This window comes from Aythya fuligula, chromosome 7, assembly GCF_009819795.1.
Source record: "Aythya fuligula isolate bAytFul2 chromosome 7, bAytFul2.pri, whole genome shotgun sequence".
In the NCBI taxonomy this organism is placed as follows: domain Eukaryota; kingdom Metazoa; phylum Chordata; class Aves; order Anseriformes; family Anatidae; genus Aythya; species Aythya fuligula.
This window is the reverse complement of record NC_045565.1, coordinates 30631634-30654890: the sequence shown is the minus strand read 5'-3', so window position 1 is coordinate 30654890 and position 23257 is coordinate 30631634. Positions and strand designations below refer to the sequence as shown.

The window sequence follows — 23257 nt, the reverse complement described above, 5'->3', positions numbered from 1 at the left end:
TCTTTTCTTTTCTTTCTCTTCTCTTCTCTTCTCTTCTCTTCTCTTCTCTTCTCTTCTCTTCTCTTCTCTTCTCTTCTCTTCTCTTCTCTTCTCTTCTCTTCTCTTCTCTTCTCTTCTCTTCTCTTCTCTTCTCTTCTCTTCTCTTCTCTTTCCTTTTCTCTTTCCTTTCTTGTCTCTTTCCTTTCTTTTCATTTCTTTCTATTCTTTTCCTTTCTGTTTTTTCCTCTTTTTTTACTCTTGTTTTCTTTTTTCATTTCCTTTCCTTCCTTTTTCTTCCTTTTTTCCTCCCTTTTTTCTTTTTTTTTTCTTTCCCCTTCCTTAATTTTCCATTCTTTTTTTTTTCTTTCTTTTTTTTTCCCTTTCTTTCCTTACTTTTCTTTCTCTTCTTTTCTTTCTCTCCCTTTCCCATTCTTTGTCTTTCTTTCTTTTCTTTCTTTTCTCTTTTTTCTTTCTTTTCTCCTTTTTTTTTTTTATTTTCCTTTCTTTATTTTCTTTCTTTCCTTTCTTTTCTTTCTTCTCCTTTATTTTTCTTTCTTTTATTTTATTTTTTTTCTTTTCCTTTATTTTTCATTCTTTTTTCCTTTCCCTACTTTCTTTCCCCATCTCCTCCCTTCTCCCCTTTTCCCTCTCTCCCTTTCCCACCCATTCTTTTCCCTTCCTCTCTCTCCCTCCCCCGTTTTTCCCTTCCCTGACATTCCCACTTAGGACGCCCAAGCCCAGGCCGACTGGGATGAAGCCAAAGGTGCTGGGTGGCGCAGGATGGGGCCCTCAGGGTGGGCTGGGGCTCTGTGGGGGTGCAGCAGGCTGGTGGCCCCAGGTGGGTGCCTTGGCCCTGGGCAGCGCCCGGTGGCGGCTGGGCTGCGGGGTGAGGCGTTCTCAGGGAAAATTCCTCCCGTCGCTCTCAGGCCCCTAAACTCTTTGTGAATGGGGCCAGTGCAACATGTGGCCTTTCACCTCGCCCGAGAACCACTGCCAGACAGCCACACTCAGAGAATTGTTTGTTAATAGTCCAATTAGATAATTGCCATCTTTCACTCCTTTTGCTCTACATTTCCCATAAAGGAATGAATAAGGAGAGCAGCATGAAGAGGGCTTCTGCCCTGCAAGGTGACAAGAAGGACTGGAGCATGCTCTTTGCACAAGGCCATTTGCTTGAATTGAATCATTGTAGCCTAATCAATGGTCTTATTGGATTACTGGCTGTTGCGGTTCTCAAAGATATTGTAGCAGAGACAATGAAATAGCTAGAGTAAAACTTTTTTCCCCTTTAGTGGATCACGCAGTTGAGATTTTTCACGGGCTTTCTCTCCCTCTCCCTCTTTCTCCCCCTCTCTCTCCTTCTCCCCCCCTCCTGGATCCACTGCACACAAAGCTGGCTCTTTTTTTTTTTTTTTCTTTTTTTTTTTTTTTTTTTTTCCATCAATGAGCAGGCTCTGCGAATAGGTTCAGTGTTGGTGAAGGTGCAGAATTAGCACACACACACACACACACGCCCGCCCGCATGCACACACACACACACACACGCAGAGGGAGAAGCACAAAAAGCGAGTGTCGGGACTGAAATAAGGAGAGGTAGGAGTTTAAGATGGCTGTCTGTGGGGAGATGTGTTGAGGAGGATTTCTGCCGGCCAAGAGGACCTGCTGCCTCGGACAGAGCTGCCTGGAGGAAGAACTTTTTGGGGTGTGTGCGCGCTGGCGATCTGTTTGTTTGTTTGGCATCCAGGGGGCTGCCCCCCCCCTCCCTGCAACTGCATTTTTCCAGCCCTTCCTCGCAGCTTTATTCAGATTTATTTGGCGTGCTCTGGAGAAAGCCACTATATAATCGGGAGGTCAAAGGCATACTGAAGAAAGTTAATAATGGCTGCTAATGGTGCTAACAATTCAGGGTGAATCTTGTCAAAAGTTTTTTTTTTTTTTTTTTTTTTTTCCCTCTCCCCCCCCCCTTTTTTTTACTATTTTTTTTTTTTTTTTTTTTTTTTTTTTTTTTTTTTTTCTGGAAGTCTCAGTCTTTTGATTGTGTGTTTCCTGAAAGCAAGACCAATCATTTCAGTTTATTCACTGGCTAAACTCTACTTGATTGGGGACAAGCACACAAACCATCCATTACGATCTGATATATTATCCAAACAATTTAGTGTATTCATGAGGTAACCTAAATGTGGAGGCTGCAAAATTACCCGTAATCAATTGAAACAGCGAGTGCGCGTCCCTCTGTGTGTCTAACAACTACATGTCTCTGTAATAAGGCAGACATTAAATCATTTTAGAGTTGTACTGTTGAGTACCTGATCACTGGGCGCTCTGGGAAGCTGGACAGTCACATTAGGACGCTGGGACTGAGGAAGCCGCTGCTTTTCCAGTGGGATAAAACCCGACCTTCCTTACTCGAGGTGCTTTACAGATCCCCACCGATCTGACCCTAAGCCGTGCAATATCCAGCATAGACTTCGTCTTCTTCTGCTATCGCTACTCTTCTTTTTTTTTTTTTTTTTTTTTGGTTGTTGTTGGTTTTATTTTTTCTCGTTTTTGTTTTTTTGTTTTTTATTGCACTACATGTTTGGGAAACAAGACAAAATGGACGTTAGATGCAGTTCAGAGACTGAAGCTAACCGGGTCTCGAAGAACGGACATAAAGAGGGCAAGGAAAGCAAAGGGTCTGAAGGAAATATTTCTACTTCTTTTTTGAAGGATCAGCAAGGGACTTTTTCTGCCTCTGCAGCTACGGAAGACTGTAATAAAAGTAAATCTAGTTCTGCTGACCCGGACTATTGCAGGAGGATCCTAGTTAGAGGTATGACTCGGAGGTATTTCGGGGAGGGGGGGGAGAGGAAGGTGAGCAGCGCTCACACCCGGCGGATTTATTTCTCCCGTGGGCTCGGCTTTGCCCTGTCCCTACTCTTGGACACCCGGGGGCCAGAAGCCCCTGAGCTGAGCCCGCTCCTGCCGGGGGCTCCCCGGCAGCCCCCCGAGCGGAGCCGCCCCCGTGAAGCTGCCCCCGTGAAGCTGCCCCCGCCGCCCCTCGAGCCCCGCATCCCGGGAGCAGGACGGATTTTTAATCAACCATCCGCCTTCAAATGAACGGAGGGTGTTTTTTTAATTTTTATTTATTTTTTTTTAATTTTGTATAATTTATTTTCCTCGGCCTTCGTCTCCCTCGCGGTAAACGAACGAAATCGTTCTGCCGGGGAAAAAATAAAAATTAAAATTAAAATCGGGTTTATCAAGGTGCGTTTGGGGGGAGGAGGGAGAGAACGGAGCGGTAACAAAATTAGCGAGAAGCAGGCCTTGTAAACAATAATTAATCCTTGCGCGACCGAGTGACCCAGAGAAGGGTCAGATTAAAATGATGTGCTCGTCTCTGGTTTAACACGTACCGGGGAGGCAAAATCACGGGAAAGAAGTTGGGAAAGCTTTAACGCAACGCGAACCTGGCCCTGGCTTGACAGTCGCCTTAATAAGATTTGTCCCGCTTTCTTTCGGTCTTCGGTGCTACCGGAAAAGTGAGGTTTCGGCGGGCTGTCGGGTGCCTCGTTTTGTGTTTTCTTTTTTTTTTTTTTTTTTTTTTTTTTCTTCCTCCTGTTCGCCAAAAAAAAAACAAATCCCGGCAGCGACGGCTGGAGGAGTCCCCGGGGTGGCGGTGGGCAGCCGGCCAGCCCGTGCCCGGGAGGTTCCCGCCTGCTTTGGCGCATGGGAAACTTTTAAAAAATATATTTTATTTTTTCTTAATAAAAAAAGACGATTTTATATTTTAAGGGGCAGCGGGAGGGGGCTTCCAGCAATTCCCTACCCGGAGCCCGGGGGGGGAACAAAGGGTAGCCCAGCCCTGCGGTCACAAAACCCGGCCTGGAGCATCTCTCCCCGGCCTCCCAGAGGGGCCGGGGTGATGCCGCAGTGCCGTACTGTCAGCGCGATGTGCTCAAGCCAATTTTAAATGGGCTGAGGGGATTATTTCCAGAGCCCTGGGCCCCATCACCCCCTCCTCCCTTCTCTGGTGGGTTGTTTTTTTTTTTCCCCCTTCCTTGGGTGCAGTGGCCAGGTGCAATCTGGGGGTTCCCGCTCCATCCTCCCTCGGGTCTCGGTCTCGAAAGCGCTGCCGGTGGCTTTCTGCTTGCCTCGGGAAGGAGAAAAAGAAAAAGAAAAAGAAAAAAAAAAAAAAAAAAAAAAAAAAAAAAAAAAAAGAAAAAGAAAGAAAGAAAAAAAAGAGGTTTCCTGGGTGTAAAACTGCCTGCGCCTTTCTTTGCCAGATGCCAAAGGTTCAATCCGAGAGATTATTCTGCCTAAGGGGCTTGATCTGGACCGTCCCAAGCGGACCCGCACCTCCTTCACGGCCGAGCAGCTCTACCGCCTGGAGATGGAGTTCCAGCGGTGCCAGTACGTCGTGGGGCGGGAGCGCACCGAGCTCGCCCGGCAGCTCAACCTCTCCGAGACTCAGGTACCCCTCGGGACGGGACTCCCGGTTCCTTCCGTGGGGTTGAAAATGGGGCCCGGGCCGGCCGGGGCCTCGGAGAGGCCCTGCGCGCTTTTTGCGCGCCCCTGCGCAGGCCCCGGGAGCCGTGGTTTAGGGCTGGAGGGGCAGAGCCGCCCCCGGGAGCCCACCCACGCGTGTCCGGCCGTGGGGCCTCGTGGGGGGGAGCGATAAGAGTGGGGGGAGCCTCGGGGATGAGCCCGGGGTGCCCCGGGGGATGCGAAGGTGGCCGGGGACAGGCGTGTCCCCGCGGCTGCGTGGGGCCGTGGGGGCTCGGCCACGCAGCCAAACCCACCCGGGGATGCAGGGAAGAGAGAGGAGGCCGAGCCGTGAGCTCCTAAATTTGGGAGGGGCTCGCAGGGGGCTTCCCCTGCGAGCTGCTGGATTTAGGGACCTGTCCTCTGGTGGCTGCGTCCTGCTGGGTGCCACGGGTCGGGGCCGGGGGCTGCCGGGCTCCGAGCCCCGCAGGGCTGCCGAGGTGGGGCTCGCCCCGTCCCACCGCCCCCGGCCCGCCGGGCAACGCAGGAGCGGGGCAGAGCCACCAAAAACCGGGCTTGTGCGAGCCGGTTTCTTCCTCCTGCAAAATATCACCCAACAAGAAATCCCCCTGACAAGCTAATTAGCTTTTTTTTTTTTTTTTTTTTTTTATTTATTTCCCCTGCCGGCTGGGAGTGACAAGTTCACTAGCTGGGGGGTTCTGGGAACCTCCATGCTGTTGGGTTTGGGTTGTTTTTTTTGAAGGGGACGGTTTTTTTTTATTATTATTTTTATTATTTTTTTTAGGGGAGAGAAGGTTGAGCAGGTTCCTTTTTAAAGCCAAACACTCTGCAAAAGGGCCAGGAGGTGATGCTGCCCGAGGGTGCCCCGAGGGGCTGCTCTCAGCACCCTGAGCAGGGCCAGGGGGTCCCTGCGGGGACTGGGTGAAGCACCGGGGGTCTGCCGGGGAGACGACCCCCGAGGACACCCGACGGGGGGTGCCGCAGGCGGGATGCGGGGCGTAGAGCCGCGGGTCCCCCCCTTTTTCCCCTCTGACCCTGCCTTTTTCCCCCTCTCCCCATCCCGCAGGTAAAAGTGTGGTTCCAAAACCGGCGCACCAAGCAGAAAAAGGACCAGGGCAAAGACTCGGAGCTGCGCTCCGTCGTATCCGAGACCGCCGCCACCTGCAGCGTCCTGCGGCTGCTGGAGCAGGGCCGCCTGCTCTCCCCGCCGGGGCTCCCGGGCCTCCTGCCCCCCTGCGGCACCGGGCCGCTGGGCTCGGCTCTGCGGGGACCCGGCCTGGCCGCGGGCACCGGCAGCTCGGCGGCGGCGGCGGCGGCGGCGGCGGCGGCTCCCCCCGGGGGCTCCCCGCATCCTGCGGCCGGCGGCAGCGCGGCGGGGCCGCCCCCCCCGGGGGCGCTGCACGGAGCCGCCGCCGCCGCCGCCGGCCCGGGGCTGTTCGGGCTGCCGGTGCCGTCGCTGCTGGGCTCGGTGGCCGGCCGGTTGGCCTCCGCTCCCCTGGCCGTGGCCGGTTCCCTGGCGGGCAACTTGCAGGAACTGTCGGCCCGCTACCTGAGCTCGTCCGCCTTCGAGCCCTACTCCCGGACCAGCAATAAAGAGAGCGCGGAGAAAAAAGCGCTGGACTGACTCCGAGCGCCTCGGCCCGTATTTATATTTAGAGTATCTATTTGTGGCGATATTTATGGGACAGGCGGCGGCCCCCCTCCCGCCCATCCTTCCTCCCTCCCCTCTTTCCCTTCCTCCCTCGCCACCGCCTTCCAGCCCCGCGGCTCGGCTCGGCACGGCTCGGCACGGCACAGCTTGGCACGGCACGGCACGGCACGGCACGGCAAGGCACGGCAAGGCACGGCTCGGCAAGGCACGGCTCGGCTCAGCTTGGCACGGCTCGGCACGGCTCGGCACGGTTCCCTCCGAAGGGCCGGGGCGCAGCGAGGGGAGCCCCCCAGCCCCCCCTGCCCGGCTCTCCCTGCCCCGCCGGGCCCGGGGCTCGTCTGTCGGCCCGGGGAAGGGGGGTCAGTGTGTCTGTCCGTCTGTCTGTCTGTCCGTCTGTCTGTTCGGCTGCTCTGACACCGGGAGGAAAGGCAGAGCGGACTGGGCGAGCTTTGGCTGGGCTGTCTGGGACCGGCTCCGGCCAATGCCAAGCGAGGGAGCAGGATTTCGGGGAGAGGAAGATGGAGCTGCCAGGTGATGCCCGGTTATTTTTATTTTTCCATTTTCTTTTTTTTTCTTCTTCTTTTTTTTTTTTTTTTCATTTTTTTTTTTTTACCCAGACTTCAGTGACTCTTAAGCACAAAGGTCGGGGGGCTCCACCTGGGGCCCCGTCCCATACACACTCGCTGCACTCCGCACCGACATCCTCGCTGCCTGCCCTTCGCACCAGCCAGGAAAATGTCCAGCAACTTTTTTTTCTTTTTTCATGACAAATCTTGAATGTGGGAAGGGCCGGAATGGACTGCCTCGAAAATACACGCACGGAGCGGGGAGACAGAAACCAGTGGCTGTAGAGATTTGGGATCAAACTCTCTCCCTTCGAGAAATCTCAGCGTCCCTTTTTGTAGTCCCACGGGTCAGTCCTGCGGACCTGGTCTGCAAAAGCAAAGCTGCAGATAAATAGTGGAAGTGACGACTCGATTTGCTTCCACATTTGTTGCGATGGTAATTTTTTTTTTCTCCTATTTGATTTTTTTTTTCCAAATAATTTCAATGCTCATCTAAATCAAAAAAATCGTTAGCCTTTCTTCCTCCTAAAATAACCCTCTCGTATATCGCTCACACTTCAATTAAAACGAACGTACAACATAAGAAGTGTATCTTTTGTTGTTATTTTTGTACTTTAAAATACACCTATGTAACAATTATTTTTTTTTTTCTTCTTCATGATCCTTACTGCTGTTTTCTCCACAGACATATGTATTTCATCTTATAGTATTCCAGATCGATTTCTTGTTCAATTTCAGTACTTGAATTTGCCAGAAAAGGGATGCTGTACTTAGCTAGTTACTCGGGAAAATTATTTCTTTGCTTTGGTTTTAAGTTTCTTTCATTTCTTTAAACTTTAACACATGGCGTTTACAAACTGTATAAGTACGTGCCACCAAACTGTAACCAAAAAAAAAAAAAATTACAAAAAGTGGAATGGTTGCTGTAGTATATAGAATTAATTATAGACCAGAACTGGACAGAAAGAGCTGGACAGAAAGAAAATAGTAATTTTATTGTAAATTATTTACGTCTGAAGTTTCTAGGCAACTAGTCGGAAAAATAATGAATGAATCGAGCGCTGAGCCCTTGCTACTAACTTTTGTTCTGAATGTTTTGGATATTTGGATGTTTTGTATTTATGTGGTGAGAGTGAAATATATTATATCTATATGACGACGGAATTAGGTGTATTTTCGTCTTATATTTGTAGCACCCAACTTACCTTCATCTAATACTTGCGCTACCAAGAAAAAAAAATCCTATTCCTCCATAACAACCCTAATTTTATATTTTTTGTTTAATTTTAGTATTTTTTTATTATTGTTTAATTTTATTTTTATTTTTTTGTAGGCGGTGGCTGTGAGATCCGTCTCACGGGGCGGGAGCTCTGCTCCTTGCCCTGAGCAGCCGGGGCGGTTCGGGGCACCCTGCTCGCCCAAGCCCCAGCATCCCCGGCTCCCACCCAGTGCCTGGGGTGCCCCCAGCCACATCTCCGGACCCCAACCCCTCTCAGGGAACCAAAGCGGGTGCCTGGCGGGGCAGGGGCTGGGCCTGGTGTGGACCGAGGTCCCTGCAGTGTGCGTGTGCCGACGTGAGGAGATCCCCATGCATACGTGCACATCTCTGGGTGGGCAGGAAGGGGTTGTATGGGGTTTCTTCGCAGCCATTGCTCACAGCCCGCTTGGCAGCCCAGCCCCAAGACCCCCGTGAAGGGCAGAGGGAGTGGGGCAGAAAACATGATTTTCAGAGGCTCCCCACAGGCCCTGGCTCTTGCAGGGCCACTGCGAGGCGTCAAACTGCGGCCACCCCACACCACCCCATACCACCCTGCAGCACCCTATACCATCAGCCCTGCCTGCTTCTGGGCTCTGCTGGGCTTTGCTGGGCATCCAGCCCACACTGGGCACATGTACTGCTCAGGGGGAAGAGGGAATGGTGTGGTGGTGATGGTGATTTGGTTTTTATTTTTTTACTTTTTATTTTTTATTTTATTTTATTTTATTTTATTTTTAGGGTGTTGAAATGATTTGTGGATGGAAAGGCGATGTGGGTGAAGGAGGGTTTCACAGGTGACGTTGGAAGAGGAAACAGAAACTGATGGTCAAGATTGAAAAAGTTTATGGGGTGGGGAGGGGAAGCAGTGTTAAAAAGAGCTGAGTGTGACAGCACGGACCTGCCAGGGGGAGACGATAGTTTTTGGTCTCTGCTTTGCCTGTGTGGGCTGCACAGCCCTGGGCAAAGAGAGGAACCTTGGCTCAGGCTGCCCGTGCCAAGAAGGTGATCCCCAACCTTTCCGGGCGCCTCTGCCCCATATGGGGCAGTCCCATACCATGAATTTACCTCGCCTCGCAAGGACCCCTCTGCTGCTGAGACAGGGCCAGTTTGTCACGCAAATCTGGGGTCACATCACATCACAGAGCAGCCTCGTGTGCCTCCACCTCAAAAGAGGATTTCTCTGCTATTTTATTTTTTTTAGCTGGAGGCAGCGGGGTGTTTCATGTCCCCTCACATATGTACTGTGAGGCCCTTCTTCCTGGCCTGAGGTCCCTGGGCTGGAACCATGTTCACTGAAAGCCCTTTGCTCCTTACCTAAGGTAATTTAAACCAGTGTCCAGCTAAATTGTCCACACAAACAGTAAAGCAGCAATTTTACTTATTTTACGGCTCCTCTGTATACACAAGAAGAATAAATATTTATATTATTACCACTATTATTAATTATTTCTAAATATTTCTGAATGAATACATGCCCCTAGGTGCAATGGAGACTTGTCTAAGCATTCAAGTAAAGGAACAGTTGAAGACATTTTTAAGAATTCAAGTAAAGGAATAGTTTAAGACATTTTTTTTCCCTTGTCTTTTTTTTTTCTTTTTTTTTTTTTTTTTTTCTGTCTTCTTCAAGTCCCACCCATCCCAGCTCCCTCCTGGAGGCTGCCTTCGGCTGGAAGCAGAGCAAAGGCCTCCCCACCCCAACAGGAGGGAAGCAATTTGAAGCTTCCCGCACCTCCCTGGGCTTCCTGGGTGCCCGAATACCCTCTGTGCAGCAGGAAAAACTGAAACACGTTGGTCTGATTTCTGTAAAACAAGGGTGGGAATGCCACCTGTGGCTTACAGTTGCACAGAACGAGTTAAAAACCACGCACACACACGTCCCCGCGTGCAGGACGTCTGCATCAAGAGCCTGCTGATAAGCAGTAGTCCCGTTTCTTTTTTGCCAGCTGCACTAAAGCTGTCCCGAACCTGTGTGCTTGTGGTTATTGATATGTTGAATTTCCTGCTCCTGGAGGCACGAACACGAGCCACCTTCCTGAAACTACCTGCTGCTGAAGGGCTGTGCTGCGGCTCATGCAGTACCTCTATTTGTGCCCAGCACCACAGCGTCTGTGCTCAAACTGGAGAATACTGGGCTCGTGCAGAGGGAGCACGAGAGTATGTGAGTTGTGGGGAGTGTATTTAGCAGGAAAGCAAGTAAACAAAATATAAACCCATCCACAGTGTGATTTTTTTAAAGGAAATCATAAGAAGTATTTCTGCGGCAGGCAGACTTCATCAAACTTTCCCTTAACAGCAGCCACACTTGGGACTTCGGGTGATGAAGCAGTAACAAAGACAAAGGGCTATTTTAGTTGGTTCAGCTGCACCCGAGGAATATTTTCACAGGTACCTGGACACAGTGCCTCGTCCTGTGGCTCTCAGGAAGGCAAAACTCCCAGGATCAGCTCTGGAGCACCCACGGAGAACACAAAACAATTTTAGCCACGTCCATGTAGGGAAAAGAGGAATTAGTCTATTTAGAGGATTTTTTCAAAAGCATTTGCCCACCCACTTAACATAGGCCCTGCTTTATTTGCTGCTCCTCCGTATCCCTCATGCCAGGGATTAGTGCAGCCTCTGGCCACTTTGTCTCCATTTGCAACCCTGTCATCAGCCCGAGATACATGACCTTGTGACATGTAAAAAAGCACACAAGGTCCCTGATTAACTTCAGAGTATTTTATTTCTTTAGAGAAAAGAAAAACACTTCAAAAGAATAACTCTTGAACAGAATCAAGTCACAGTCACTGGCAAGTGTTTAACAAAATTACCGGGGAAGCTGAAGTGAAATCCATCGATGTAATGCTGTCGATGCAGCAGCCATAATACGAACCGTGACCCTGCATCATAGCCACGGTCCGTAGGGCTGCCAACAAGAACCATTTCTGATGCATATGTAAGAACTCTCTAATAAGTAGTTTACTCCCCACAATAATTTTCTTCTAATAAGTACTCAGAAACTTAAGCACAGTGTTTATTACCCTTCTGTACCTTGCTGTTACTATCAATGCTGTTCTTCCTATCAGTATGAATGACTGATTCTAATTTGAATGTTAACTCCTAAAAATTTTTAGTGACAGTGAGTTGCACAGTCAATCATAAAGAGAATAAAAAATATTACATTTTGCATATCCATCTTCTACTTTTTATCACCATGACTAGTTCCATGTTCTGTCATTAAAAGCAGGCGAAACAGATATTCACAAGCTACCTCCTGAAACCACTTCCTTTTTAATTCTCTTTTAACGTTACCTCTTCTTAGTCTCCTTTCTACATGAACAATCAAAATCCTTTCAACTTCTTTTCATACACAGTTCTTGCAAACTACACTTAATATAACTGTTTGCCAAGAAGGGCTGCCTTTTCTTTCTTATTCTCCCTGTGGAAGAAGAAAAAAAAAAATAATTATAAATTCCCAGAGCCTTTTTCTCTTCAACTATCTGCAGCCCATTCTTCTGTTCGATCCTCCTGCTGTGAGCAAAGATGAAAACATCACACCAGTAAGGACTCATCCAGAACACAAACCTGGGCCTGGCACATGGTGTTATGGCCAACAGAAGAAGACCAGATCACAGGTCTCATCTTCTGTGTTGCCAGAGCCTGGGTGAATCAAATGGGATTTCTGTCTTTCTACTGCAGCAGCTACTCAAGGAACCAAGTGTAGCAGAAGACAAATAATGCAGCCCAGCCTACACAATGTTGGGCCATAGGGTTTGCTGCAAAACAGGGTACCTTTATCCCATAATAATGTCTTTCTGAAACACATAACACATCATGGAAAATTCATGAAAAACAGACTGTGAGATTGTCTGAAAACCAAAGTGAAACTGATTATAAATTCCCCCCCCTAAAAAAAAAATATATGCTAACACAAATTTGAATATTTTCTAAGGTGGGTATTCCTTATATATTCACTAATTCTCTTTTACTTCCTATTGGCCTGTTTGCGCATGGTGACATCTGTGAATCTGTAAATCATTTTGCAAGGAATACCTCATGGTATTCCTGTTTTGTTTTGCTTGTTTTAATATTTCTTTGTTTTTTCCCCCATAAATTCCTCTCCTTAGTTGTTTTGTTTGTTTGTTTGTTTGTTTTGTTTGTTTGTTTGTTTGTTTTGTTTGTTGTTTGTTAGTTGTTTTGTTTCAGAAAAGGCAAAAGTATAGAAAGAAACTCATGCATGTCAAGGGGTGGAGCTTCAGGGATTCAGAATGGACATTGGGAAGGAAGCCAGCTAGAGCAGACAAAGCTGAGGAAGGTTAATGAGATCACACCCAGGAAAAGGTTGAAGGTAGCCATACAGCAAGTCAAATGAAAGAAATCCTCACTCTACATACAAAAATGCTGTCAGAGAAGGGGAAGGACAAAATTGCTTGTGTACGGAAGAATGGAAGAACATCCTCATGGCTTAGACCCTAGCCTGAAATTAAGAACAGGAGACCATCCCTTGTTTCTATCACATTTTCTGTCTAACCCTAAGGTCATTGTCAGCTGTTGGTCAGCTACTTTCTTGCTGTCTGTCCTCTGAAACAGGAATACCGATACTCATTTAAACATATGTAGAAGGTATTATCGGTATGCATTACTTCAATGAAGGTGAGGCAAAGCTGTGACCAAAAATTTAACAACCACCACAGTTAGTTCCAATTCATTGTTTGCAATCATTCCCTGACATCAGAACTGATCTTTCTTCCTTCCCTTCTTTTCCAGACCAGTCTCCATAATTTAAAGCCTCCAAAGTGTACCTACTACAAGATGGTCATAATCTCCTTGAGGCCTTTAAATAATTTCATGAACCTAATCCTTAATGGAAATCAGAAGTAGATAGGAGAAGAAATTGTGTCTTTCCATAAAGAGCTAAGGAGGGATAAACAGGCAATCCTAGGCATTCTGAGCGCACACTCCAAGATAATCTTTATACTTCTCTGGACACAACATTGCAAACATCCTCAAGATCAGCTGATTAGTGAGATGAATTGGTAAATAAGAACCCATTTCATCAGGTGTTGAGGAGGACTTTAATTGTGCTCAAGCTCCAAATGTGAAACTTCATACCATGGCCACAGCTGTTAAAACAACAGAGACTTATGGAAACAGTCTTGGATTACTGGCCCCATGGAGTGAAACATTTTTAATGAAAAGGGATTATGCTTATTATTTCTTAGTGCCTTGTGTCTTCTTAGATATTCTGATTGTATTATTTGTATTTACGGAGAGAACTGATATTCACTCCCACTTAAATGTGGTTTTGTGCATATATAATACTTCCTTCCTTGGCATAGTTCTGATATGGTCTTACAGAAAATAGTGTGAGATAAATGAATTAGTTGTTCTTTATTAAGTCCAAGATCCCAAGAAACTCGAGGTGTTTATTTCCTTCCCACTTGCCAATTCTGCTATTGATTTACTTGATGAAAGCAGATCCCTTGTCACATAGAATTTAAATAGTGTTTAGTGAGCAGATGATCTCCACAAATAACATGGATACTTCAGTCTTAGTACAGGTCCTTTATGTTCTGAATAACTTTTCTTTTTCAAATGCATTTACAGAGCCAATAGGGGAAAAATCCAGGAAAATTATTTAAACTTTTAAGCATGAAATTTATCTCTTGCTAAGAGAAAGCACCGGATGTATAAACTGTATTTCCAGTTCATACCTTAGGCTGCATTACATTTCTAATATGAGCTCCTGAAGTTTTTATCCAGAATCATGGTAGCCAGATTTACCAGCAAAAGTTCTCCAGGGAAACTTCTTGTACTGTTTACATGGATCTTCACAGAAACAAAGTCTAAGATCTATACATAAAAGAAAAAATGTCTATATGGCTACCTCGTCAGCCAATGGAAACTTTCCTATGACACATCTCTTAAATGTCTAAGTATGTTAGCATCACTAACAACAAACATGTGAAAGCTATTTGAACAGACCAGATTAATGGGAAAAAAGATTAAACTCAACTAGTATAGTATTCGCTATAAATCTACTTCAAAAAAAAAAAAACAAATAAAGAAGAAATATTTTGATTCTAATGGAAGATGCTGAAATTCTGTTCTTCAGAATACATCCCCAGAAATCTCTATGAAGGGGAGTTCTGAATACGCAGTTACCTTTTATGAGCTCTGGGGGACAGCGAATACTGCCTCTGTGATAGGATGCTGTTGCTATCTCAAAACTTTTTCATGTTGAGCCAAACCTTGCATCCATGTGGACATAATTAGTATGAAACCTAAGGTTTGAGCTTTATCTCTGTCTTGTTATCTGTTGGACAGCCTGTCCCATGAATCTAAGTGGGGAAAATGCAATACAATCCTTCAGAGCACCAGCTCAGCCAATGAGTACAGAAGACATGACACTTTCAGATGAAGGCTATCGTCTTTTTTCTGCAAGAGTGCCCTGAGCACCAGTGATGCTACAAAAAATTAATAGTGATATCAATAATATTCCCAGGATGCTTTTGTGTAGGCTTGGAGAGAAACTTGCTCCCACACAGGGCAGCAAGCCCAGTCATGCCTGGGAAGCTGCTGAGGGTCCTCACGTTGTCTTTCTCCACAAGGAGCCCAACAAAGGCACGGGCTTAACTGTGGCTGAGAGTGTGCCCACAACCTGACATGTCCACTGAACACCGTCACAAGAACCATGCCAGTGAAGCACGCCCTCCTGTTTCCATGCAGGGAGACAGTGGGACCCCACTCCTCCACATCTCTCGTAGCCCCCACATGCCCCGCATCTCCAGCAGCCCCGCATCTCCTGCATCTCCCCATCCCAGAGCTCAGCACCGTGGACAGCGGCGGCTCCGACACCCGGCTTGGGCTGAGCCTGGTGGGCACCAGGCATGGTTCTGGCCCCCGGCCACCAGCTGGAGCAGGCTCATGGCCTCGGCATCACTCACAACAGGCCTCTGAGAGCTCTGAGCATGCGAGATCTTTAATTAGGAGCGTTCATAGCTCTTTCCAGATCTACAGTTGTTGCACACCTGGGAATCTTCTGCTAGGAGGTTACTGTGTGTTGGTGGAGCCTGTGGGACCAGGATATGCAGATCTTGGCTGGCATTCGCTGAGCCCCAGTTCCAGCACTGTGCCCATTTACTTTCCCTATACACTCTGCTCCCACACTTGTTTAGTTTATGCTGTAAGATTTGCAGGTATAAACTCTCTCCTGCTATGCATTTGCATAATTAGGCCAGTTAGTAAGCAGTGCTTTAATATGAATAACAATAATGCACAGATTTTCAACACCTGAACATATAGTAAATACTGAAAAATCTACAGCCAGAAGTTCAAGCCCTTCAATGAACTGTAATGCTAGTTTATATTAAAACCAAGATAAATGATAATTTTCTACCCATTTGTTTGGTCTCACAGCCTAGAGAGCAGATACACCCCTTAACAGATGCATGTGGATACAGTCCCACTATAAAATACCCCTGTGAATTCCTGGGGGACTATATTAACAACAACAACAAAAAGCTTTACAGAATTCCTGTCTTCGAGAGTTTCCAACAAGTTTACTCTCTGGCTATATTTATATATAAATATATATATATATATAAATATATATATATATATATATATATAATATATATATATATATATAAATATATATATATATAAATATATAAATATATATATATATATATATATATATAAATAAATAAATATATATATATATATAAATATATATATATATATAAATATATATATATAAATATATATATATATAAATATAATATATATATATATAAATATATATATATAACTCTCTGGCTATATTTATATTTATATTTAAACTATTTATATATAGCCAGGGCTACGAAGATGGTGAAAGGCCTTGAGGGGAAGACGTACGAGGAACGGCTGAGGTCACTGGGCCTGTTCAGCCTGGAGAAGAGGAGGCTGAGGGGAGACCTCATCGCAGTCTACAACTTCCTCGTAAGGGGTTGTCAAGAGGCAGGAGACCTTTTCTCCATTAACACTAGTGACAGGACCCGCGGGAACGGGGTTAAGCTGAGGCAGGGGAAATTTAGGCTGGACGTCAGGAGGGGGTTCTTCACAGAGAGGGTGGTTGCACACTGGAACAGGCTCCCCAGGGAAGTGGTCACTGCACCGAGCCTGTCTGAATTTAAGAAGAGATTGGACTGTGAACTTAGGCACATGGTCTGAACTTTTGGGTAGACCTGTGCGGTGTCGAGAGTTGGACTTGATGATCCTTAAGGGTCCCTTCCAACTCAGGATATTCTATGATTCTATGATTCTATGATTCTATGATATACTTTATGCTTTTGTTAAGAAGTATCCTTGAAACAGCCCAAACTTCATAGGTAATTGGTGTGCTTCTGCAGGTAACGCAGAAGGCAAGATGGGAAATTGTATTGACAAATAAGCTTTTCAATGTGCATTTGTGCCAGCAAAAGCAGTGAGAATGCCAACAGCAGAACAAATCCAAGGCAGACAGTTAACAGTAAAGGAACAAATGCAGGAAGCGACTTATCTCCTGAAAGCTGCATCAGCACGGAGGGGTCCCTGAGGAAACATTCCTGCTTATTTACATAACTCCCAAAAGCATATAGAAGGGAAATACTTGCTTTCTTGGGTTAGGATCCTGAGATGGCTCTAGAGCAGTAAACTTTGATGGAAAGTGGAGTATTTTTTACCTTGGTTACTCTAAACTTTATTGCTTAAGATTTAATGGCAAAGTCAACAAAACCTTTAGCTAGAATTTTCTTGACATTTCATAAAGAATTATTAGATGTGCCATTGTAAAGGATGTGTAAAGATCTGTACCATTAGAGGCAATATGTCACAGATACCAAAAGAGAGAGAAAACATAAGGTAAGATAAACATTCGGTAAGATAAAAATCTTATATATGATCTTTTTTTTCCTGTTTATCAGATTCAGGTTAACAAGGTGAGGGACTCTGTACTTGCAGGGTTTGATTGGGCAGTCAGTGGTGGTCAGCAGAGCATGGGGATTACCCAATAGTGTGTGGGTTAATATCAAATCTACTAACTACAGGCAGTCTATTCTTGAATACCAACCAAATGAGACAGTTGCCTCTTAATACATTTAGCAACTAGGTTAGCAAGTAATAATTTATTCTTGATTAATATAAGAGTTTATCAGCTGGAGAATACCTAAAGCAATTTTCTAGAACCACTTCACTGCAAAACAGTGTAGGACTTGAATTCACCATTTTCTGTAGGTAGAACTGTTTGTTAATTATGGACTAATTTCTCCCTGCATTCAGGATTATTTCTGGTCGAGAACTCAATGGGATTCAGTAGGTATGCATTGGTGTGCTTTAGTCCACATAATAATATTGAGAGAGAGAGAAGAAACTTTGCTTCTGGAACAAAGTATTCTATAATTTACTAATTGTAGGTCAACTGAAACACTGCACACTGTCTAAAATAGGATGCTCACTAGCTGATCAGTAATAACTATAGTTTGGTCTATGCCATGTAACAAATACACAGCTGCACGTGCATCTGCACACAGTGTGCTTTGAGGGAAAGAGACAATACCACGGTCAGCACCATTTTTTTCATGGGTCATGCTGGGACAAAGTAAAAAAGAGTCATCAGTGACATTTTCTAAAATATCGTAGAAAATATTGTAGAAAAATATTGTAGAAAAAATAAATATTCTTACTGGCAGAAAATAACTTACCAGCCTTATATGGCTAGCCATTTTTTACGGAAGAGTAAAATTTTAAAAAGAGAAGTTTGGAAATCTCCCAGTGGAGAACTTTTAGCTTGTATTTTAGAGATGCATTAGAGAAAGCCGAAGGGAAAGCAAAAGGTTTCAAAGCCTTGGAGTACAAATTACCATTTAGCTGGTACTTAATACTGGAGCATGATCCTGTAGCCCCATTTACCACGACTTCTTGCTGACTGTATTTGGCAGCATAAGGCCTTGGGGGTCAAGGTGCTCAGTTTCCAGTTTTGCCCTTTCGGTCTCAGAAGTAAGGAAGTACTTCAAACCTTGTGCTTCAAAAAGAATTTAAGAAATGCACAAGAGAGCCAACTTTTAAATGAACTGGAAAGATTTTATGAGGACAGAAGATCAACAAGTGACCAGGACTCCAACTGTGAAAGAAAATGTGAGAAACAGGCACCTCTTCTAGTGTGAAATTGGTCTAATTCTTGGGGCCTTTAGAGTGGCAGTATCAGACAACTGGCCAATATCGTGTACACTTTCCACCATCCACATGGCATCAACTCCATTGCCACATTCTGTGAAGCAGTCAAATTTGCCACAGGTTTGTTTAACCCCTCATTTGAAAGAGGAGATGGAAATTTCTTCCCTCACCGAGGACTGAATGTACTTTTCCTAACATACCTGGGAAGCCAGTCTTAGCACACAGCTCTGTCTTACACAAAAACAACTCTCTGGAAGAAAATCAAACAAACAAACAAACAAACAACAGCGAAACAACCCACAACTTTATATATCCAAAAGCCATATGAAGCAAGGATATAGATGTATCTGATCCCTGGGCCATGAGTGAACCTGATTTTAGGGGGCTGCAGGATGGACATGTGGTGTGCAGATGCCTTGAGTACAGCTGTGTCTTGAAAGAAGAAGCACCAAAGGTCCAAGGTAATTATAAGTTGCTGATCATTGGGGCTAGCAAAAAGGAGGAAGACTGGCACACTGCCTTTTATATTTAGATACAAGATATATTCATTTACAAAAACTGATAATGCCTTTTGATAATTTGGGAGTCTTCTAGGTGTAATTAATGAAACCAACTAGAACTTCGATAAACCCAGATGTGACCTATGGTTCACAGGTCTACTGCGTGCTTTTATCCTGTGTTTTTCTCCGCACTGTCACCTGGAGGAATAGGTGTCACTGGGTCTGGTTGCTGGCTCTGTCATCGTTTTCATTCTGTGCTTGCATTGTTAGCACTTCAAATTTTCCACCATGACTCTATGGTAGCAAAAAATGCAGCATGCATTTCCTCGTCCCCTGGGAAGCAACTCTTGTTAGCCCCACTGCCTTCACTACTTTATTGACAGCATGCAGAAGTAGCCTTGCAACGTGTGTATGCATGTGTGCCTGTGTGAGTGATTATGTCTCTCTCTGGTGGGCAAGCCAGGTAAAACTGCTTTGTAGTAAACATGCAGACACAGAACCGTGAGATTCCTTAAACCACCGACCTGATCCCCTTAACAACACAAATTCATATCAGATCCTGGCTCACAAAGCAGTATTGATCATCCTTCTAAAGGCAGGAATCTCCACAACGATATTATTGAAGGAAGGAGGAACATTTTGTTGAGAAGCTGTATTTCAAGCAAAATAACCCTCCAAAGCGCATTCACTTTCAAATCAGTAACATGCAAGTACAGCTAACTCACAAAACAGCAGCCAGTTATGTACGCAGATTTCAATGAGGCTTTTACAAGAAACAATGGCTCTGTTTTTAAGGGTGGTTGCCCTGTTGAAGTGCATTTCTCTGAATGGACACAATGCTGTAGTGCTGAATGGATTCAATGGTGCTGTCTCAAACATGTCCAGGAGTGTCTAGAAGTGGGTGGAGGTAGAAAGAGCTGGTGGGACCCTTCATGGGGTTGACTCAGGCTGCCTCCTCCAATCCTTTCTTTGCTCTGGCAGGGGCCGAGGTTTTCTTTCCCTTTCCCTCTGCAACAAGCTTCCTTCTCTGCGTGCATATTTCCCATCTGAAAATAATAGAACAAAATTTAAAAAATGTGGGCTTAAAAAATTCAGGCATAACTCTGCATGAACGAGGTGTCTGGGTAGCAGGAGAATCTCCTGAGGGAAGTGAGTAATATCTTGGCACCTTGGCTATTTGAAACTGGGAAGGAAAAAATACATACACAGATAGAATATAATGTAGGAATCAATCCTGCCTTGGCCTCTGTAAGGAAAACAAGTGACCTTAATGATCTATTCTCTCTCTAGAGCACTCACACAGAAAGCCGTGCTCGTTCCAATTCAGCTGTGTGCCCAGCACACAGCACAATGGACCTCACTCCTCGGGAAGCTCTAAGTGCCACTGCAATACAAATAAACAAGTTCTGCACAAGATGGTGAGGGCACCAGCAGCCTACAAAAAGCAGCTCTTGGGGCCACACGAAGACTGGGAGTGGGGGGTTGTGCAGCAGCGGCGCTACTCAAGGAAATTCACTTCCCTCACTGAAGAATACACTTCAATTCAAAATGCATGCCTCCTTTTTGCCTTTATCAAATTTCACATGCACATTCCTCTATATGTCAAAATCGCAACATAATGGCTGCAAGCTTCTAGGTGACGCCACTGAACAATGCCATAAAATATAAGAGATGAGGCAGAAATATATAAATAGCTGCAGGCCATGATCTGCTCTCACTGTTTGTGTGCAGCTCTATTAATACTAATAGGAGTTAAGTGTGCAGAATAAAGTGACAGCTATCGTCCCTTAGCTCTGCCAGCAGTTCTTAAGTACTGTGGTGGTCCGGCAGCACTTCTCTGTGCTTTGCAGAGCTGCCTCAGCTGCAATGCACAAGCTACTGTTGGACTTTAGGAAAAAATACACTTCCTCTGGTCTTGCTTTATGTAGGGTGTTTTTGAGGTTCCTGTCTCCAGTCTGACCAGGATCAGCTGTAACTTCTAACCAGTAAGAATAATAATAGTATCTTGGTGGACTTATGCCTTTTCCAGGCTAGTAATTTTTTGGTGTAACTTGTAAATGAGATTGGAAATGGTGTTAAAATTGTAATTGGGTATCCTGTAAAATGGCCTTGTGATTTTCAGCTAAGAAAGCCACAGTCAATATATGTGGCAGATCTGGCAGCCTATATGTCACCCATGCCATAGCTGTTTTTTTTAATGTGTTTGACATTGTCCCTTACCCCTCCAAATTCTGAGGAGGGACGTACAGACCCTGCAGTAACAAACCCTGTCTGCTCTCAAGGCAGCGCAGGAGATTACTTGTGATCCACTGAACATCCTGTGAAATAAGCAGCACAGACAGCTGGAGGAGCCACCTTCCTTCTCATTGTCTTTTTATCAACATCTCTTCTCTGGATGCAGGGGAAAGTGGTGACTGGAGCTGCTGGTGAGAGGTCTGTCCCTGGCTGCTCTGCTCCAGCAGGGCTGTGCAGTGCAGGGCTGTATGATGAAGGTGAGGCTCTCCTTGCTGCAGGTGCTGGATGGCCTCTGCTGGGCTGGGACAAGGCTGCTGGATACTTGCAGTGCTGGCTGGACAGGGCAGGCAGTTTGTGCAGCAGCACAGCATGACCTTCCCAAAGAAACCCCTGGTCTGTGTTTGGGATGACATTTGAGGGCTGGGGTGTGAGGGGTCCTGAATGCTTCAGAAGCTGGGCAAGTCACCCGATGCTGGGAAGGATGGTGAACAAAAATATATAAAATGAGGGAAATAAGGCGGTGTGTTTGTTGATGCTGTTGGAATTGTTTGTTTGTTTTTAGTAGCATGCATTTAAAGAAAGCTGCTGGATAGCTCTCGGGGTGTATCACTCTCCTCTTTGCTATCTTTTAAAATTTGGGCAGCCCAGTGGCACAGGGAAGCTGGTCAGTTAACCTTCCCTTCCAGCTACTTCTCTGTTCTTAGTCCACATTTTCTAAACCGTGTTCTGATGTGTTTTGAAATTCACTTTTAAGTACAGCTCACCTAACCTCCTGCCCAGCTCCCACTGTTAGCAGGGGAAGGTTTCCATTAACTTCAACACACATTGAACCAGGCCTTCAAGAAGTTACCGTGTGAGCTACTCAAAGCTTTTTTTTTCTTCCTGAAGGGTTAAACGCATACACACGTGCTCACACACACAGCAAAGAAGCCTCCTTCTCTCTGCATGCTTCCCCTTAGAAGACACCACCCCTGGCGCTGCCTCCAGCACTGCAGGCATCAGCTCAGGCACAGGGTGAGGCTGCCCAGCTCCCCTTGCCAGCACCATGCCATGCTGCTCAGCCCCACACAGCCACATCCCTCACACCCTTACAGACCCCAGATGCAAAAGCAGGCACTGGTGAGGGCCTGGGACACAATTCACATATCATCCCCAGGGGGATTTCAGCACCCTTGCAGGAAAGGACATGCTAAGGCAAAGCAGTCACTGCAAAATGAAAGGTACAGTCAGAGCTGTGAGGTAAATTTGCTTCTAATCCACAATTTAAAGGGAGTGATTTCTCCCTCTTGCCCCTACCGCGATGCCCACTACGCAGGCTGGGTACTTAGACTTGGCTCTAGGAGCAGGAACTGAAGCTTACTGTGCCTTTTGAAAGAAAATATTGGAGGGCCTGTTATATCTCTTTATTAATAGGTTTTGACTAATCCTCTATTCATTGATGTCCATTATGAGATTATACGGCTAAAATTAAGTTAGTACATACAGTATGTCTACAATGAATTCAATAATTGTGTGTTTCTAAAGGAAAAAATGGTTCAATAATTATGGCTGAGACCAGCAACTGGCATCACAGTCTTTGTTGACGGAGGAATATTGCTAAAGTGGGGCAGCTTTTCTTTGCCTTTACAAGTTAAACCCCAAAACTGAGGTGGTTCTGCTCACTTGGAAGAAATGTTTAAAAGTGTTAATAGTGTGCACAGGGCACAAACATGCATTTTGAGGAGGAATCAAAAGCCCCAAGCTGGCATCAGCGAGAAATCTGGTGGCAGGCACTATTCTCTGAGGAGAAGAGATTTATTAGCAGTTACATTTGTGGTTTATTTCTGTCAATAGGATTTGTATTATGGAAAAATATGTCACATGCTCTAAATCCTTTTTGAAATGACTGTATATGTGAAAAACTAAATAGCTAAATAGCTTTTCCCCCACCCCAATGCAGATAGTTACATGTATTTTTAAGAGGTCTTTTAAGTGCACATATTTGCTTCAGACTGGCTATATCTCATAGCAGGCTAGCTTCTGCAGAACTTAGCTCCAAGATGAGCCAACTCCATGACATAATTAAATAGAGAGGGAGGATGTCATTAATTACTCAGTCTTCAAACCTCAGCAAGCCAGGCTTTGAAGCTCCAGAGGCGCTGCTGGGCTCTTGGCCCCTCACTTCTATTTCAGGGTGCTATATCCACGGAAAGTGCCATGGAGTGCAGCCCCATAGGTCCCCACGTTCCTCATGTCTTGTCTGTTTGCATGGGACCTCTTTGAGACAAGGACCTTGTTATTTGAGAAGTGTCTGCTGCAGTTGTGCCCAAATGTTGTACATATAGTCACCAACAAAACCAACCTGTGTTACTTGCTTCCAGCAGGTTTCCTGGATCTGACAGCCTCTGAAAGGATTATATCATCTGTG

The 23257-nt window shown here is 45.6% G+C and overlaps 1 protein-coding gene across 1 annotated transcript; it reads left to right on the top strand.

Moving 5' to 3' along the window:
* Positions 1–2553: 2553 nt before the first annotated feature.
* VAX1 (ventral anterior homeobox 1) lies at positions 2554–6088 on the top strand. The gene is made up of 3 exons (XM_032191735.1): positions 2554–2791; positions 4245–4432; positions 5531–6088. The coding sequence occupies exons 1-3, from the start codon at positions 2554–2556 to the stop codon at positions 6086–6088; spliced, it is 984 nt and encodes a 327-aa protein (XP_032047626.1).
* The last annotated feature ends 17169 nt before the right edge of the window (positions 6089–23257 follow it).